This window comes from Branchiostoma floridae, chromosome 18 (genome assembly GCF_000003815.2).
Source record: "Branchiostoma floridae strain S238N-H82 chromosome 18, Bfl_VNyyK, whole genome shotgun sequence".
NCBI lineage: Eukaryota > Metazoa > Chordata > Leptocardii > Amphioxiformes > Branchiostomatidae > Branchiostoma > Branchiostoma floridae.
The window spans coordinates 18,155,107-18,157,239 of record NC_049996.1 but is presented as its reverse complement, the minus strand read 5'-3'; the positions used below and the strand labels follow the sequence as shown (position 1 = coordinate 18,157,239).

General features: G+C 42.5%; 2 protein-coding genes across 2 annotated transcripts in view; both read left to right on the top strand.

The window, feature by feature from the left end:
- Positions 1-330: 330 nt before the first annotated feature.
- LOC118406022 (Golgi SNAP receptor complex member 2-like) lies at positions 331-2,016 on the top strand (the record flags this gene model as incomplete). The annotated part of the gene is given in 2 exon segments (XM_035805877.1): positions 331-438; positions 1,058-2,016. Coding segments are annotated over 2 exon segments (270 nt in total), but the record flags the coding sequence as incomplete, so codon positions are not given.
- The window catches only part of LOC118405538 (uncharacterized protein C30D11.11-like), a 2,980-nt gene continuing 2,594 nt past the window's right edge, over positions 1,748-2,133 (top strand). The window contains exon 1 of the mRNA XM_035805043.1: positions 1,748-1,801. Coding sequence (XP_035660936.1) covers positions 1,748-1,801 — 54 coding nt within the window. The remainder of the gene's footprint in view (positions 1,802-2,133) is intronic.

Genomic DNA, 2,133 nt, shown 5'->3' with positions numbered 1-2,133 from the left:
AGGATGCTATCCAGGCTAAGTGTGCCCTTGAAGTTTTGAAGTTGATTATGGTTTTCCGATTTCAAAAGGGCAGCATTGAAAGGCTGTTTACCACTGTTTTTACTGATCCACCACAGGAGGACACGTCCATTATGATAGACCACTGTTTTTACTGTCCCACAGAAGGACACGTCCATTATGATAGACCACTGTTTTTACTGTCCCACAGGAAGACACGTCCATTATGATAGACCACTGTTTTTACTGTCCCACAGGAGGACACGTCCATTATGATAGACCACTGTTTTTACTGTCCCACAGGAGGACACGTCCATTATGATAGACCACGCCCTCCAGCACAACTCCTCCCTACACAATGCACACAGGGGGGTCGACGACCTCATCGGATCAGGCAGTTCTATCATGGCCAGCCTGCAGGGACAGAGGAGCACACTCAAGGTACAGTCTGAACAGGCACTGAGGTCATGGACATAGGACACCATAACAACAACAACAATAATGATGAATATACATAATTTAAATAATCTTCACCTTCTGTGTGTGAATACACCCCACTAGACTGCACTTAAAATCTATATCTGAATTGTACACAAGTATTTTGCCTGTGATTGAAGTGAAAGGAAAACAATTTTTTTTCCATTGTTTGGAAAGTTTTGTTTGAAATTAAACTTTCTATCCTGGGTTCATTCCTTCATAGTAACCCCTTAATCATTTTGCTTGCCAACCACGACAAGATTGAGCCAGCAGTTACTATGGAGGATTGTATCTTCATTGGAAAATTATGTTGAAATGTTTACAACTTCACTTCTAAGCCTTTTGCTGATTTCTCTTGTAATGTACAGAATGTTGTGCATAAATGTACCCACAACAGAAAGCAGGCTGCTGTTTGGGACTGATTAAAGCTAAGTATCACTAACGAACTCTCGTCCCCCACCATCTCAGGGAGCTAAGTATCACTAACGAACTCTCGTCCCCCACCATCTCAGGGAGCTAAGTATCACTAACGAACTCTCGTCCCCCACCATCACTAACGAACTCTCGCCCCCCACCACCCCAGGGAGCTCACAAGAAGATGCTGGATGTCGCCAACATGCTGGGAATGTCCAACACAGTCATGCGGCTCATCGAGAAGAGAACCTTCTACGACAGATTCATCCTGTTTGGCGGGATGATAGTCACAGGTGTCATCATGTACCTGGCCTTTCAGTACCTCACGTAACACACCTATTGTCTGATGTAACGCACCTGTAAAGCCTGTAACACACCTGTCGTCTGATGTAACACACCTGTCGTCTGATGTAACACACCTGTCGTCTGATGTAACACACCTGTCGTCTGATGTAAAACACCTGTTGTCTTACGTAACACACCAGTCGTCTTTCTCACGTCACACCTGTCATCTTACACACGTAACACATCTGTAAATGTCTAATTGAAGCCCCTGTCACTTGACCTTCTCCAAACGATTGTTGTGATTCCTTGATTCACGTACAATAGCCAACCATGACCTCCCAACCTTCTCAGACCATGGTTAAGAGTTATAGTAAAGACATGAGTTAGGTCATCTGTGGTTGGGAGTTAGTGGGCTATTCTGTAAAAGCTGTCTGTGCCAACTGACTATGACTTTTGGCAAATCAAACTCAATAAAGTCATATTCTTCTTAGATACAATCAGAACAGCAAAACTGCAGCTAGAATAGGACGGATTCCACCCTTGGTCGGGAAGTGGTTGGGAGCTGTTAAAAGTGATGGGAAGGTCCTTCATGTGTGGCAGGGACTTGAAACACTCCTCCTTCTGCCAGGTACACTCTTCTTTGAACAACAGCCATGTCCTACCCTTTCCATTGGTTAAGATCACCAGTCGTTACATGCATGGTCGTGTACATTGTATGAACCTATCTGCAATATCAAATCCTGTACATTTTACTGTATAATCAAATAAACTAACTATATTATTACATGTATCCAGATAAATTTATGCCAATATAAATAGTGTACATATTGTTGTTCATTAATCAGATAACTTAGAAAATAAATAAGACTTTCTGGACTCAACTTTTCAATTTGTCAGTTATGGGGGTGGATTTTCTCTTATGGTATTCTGAGGAATGAGCACACGTTGTTGTTTTATTCT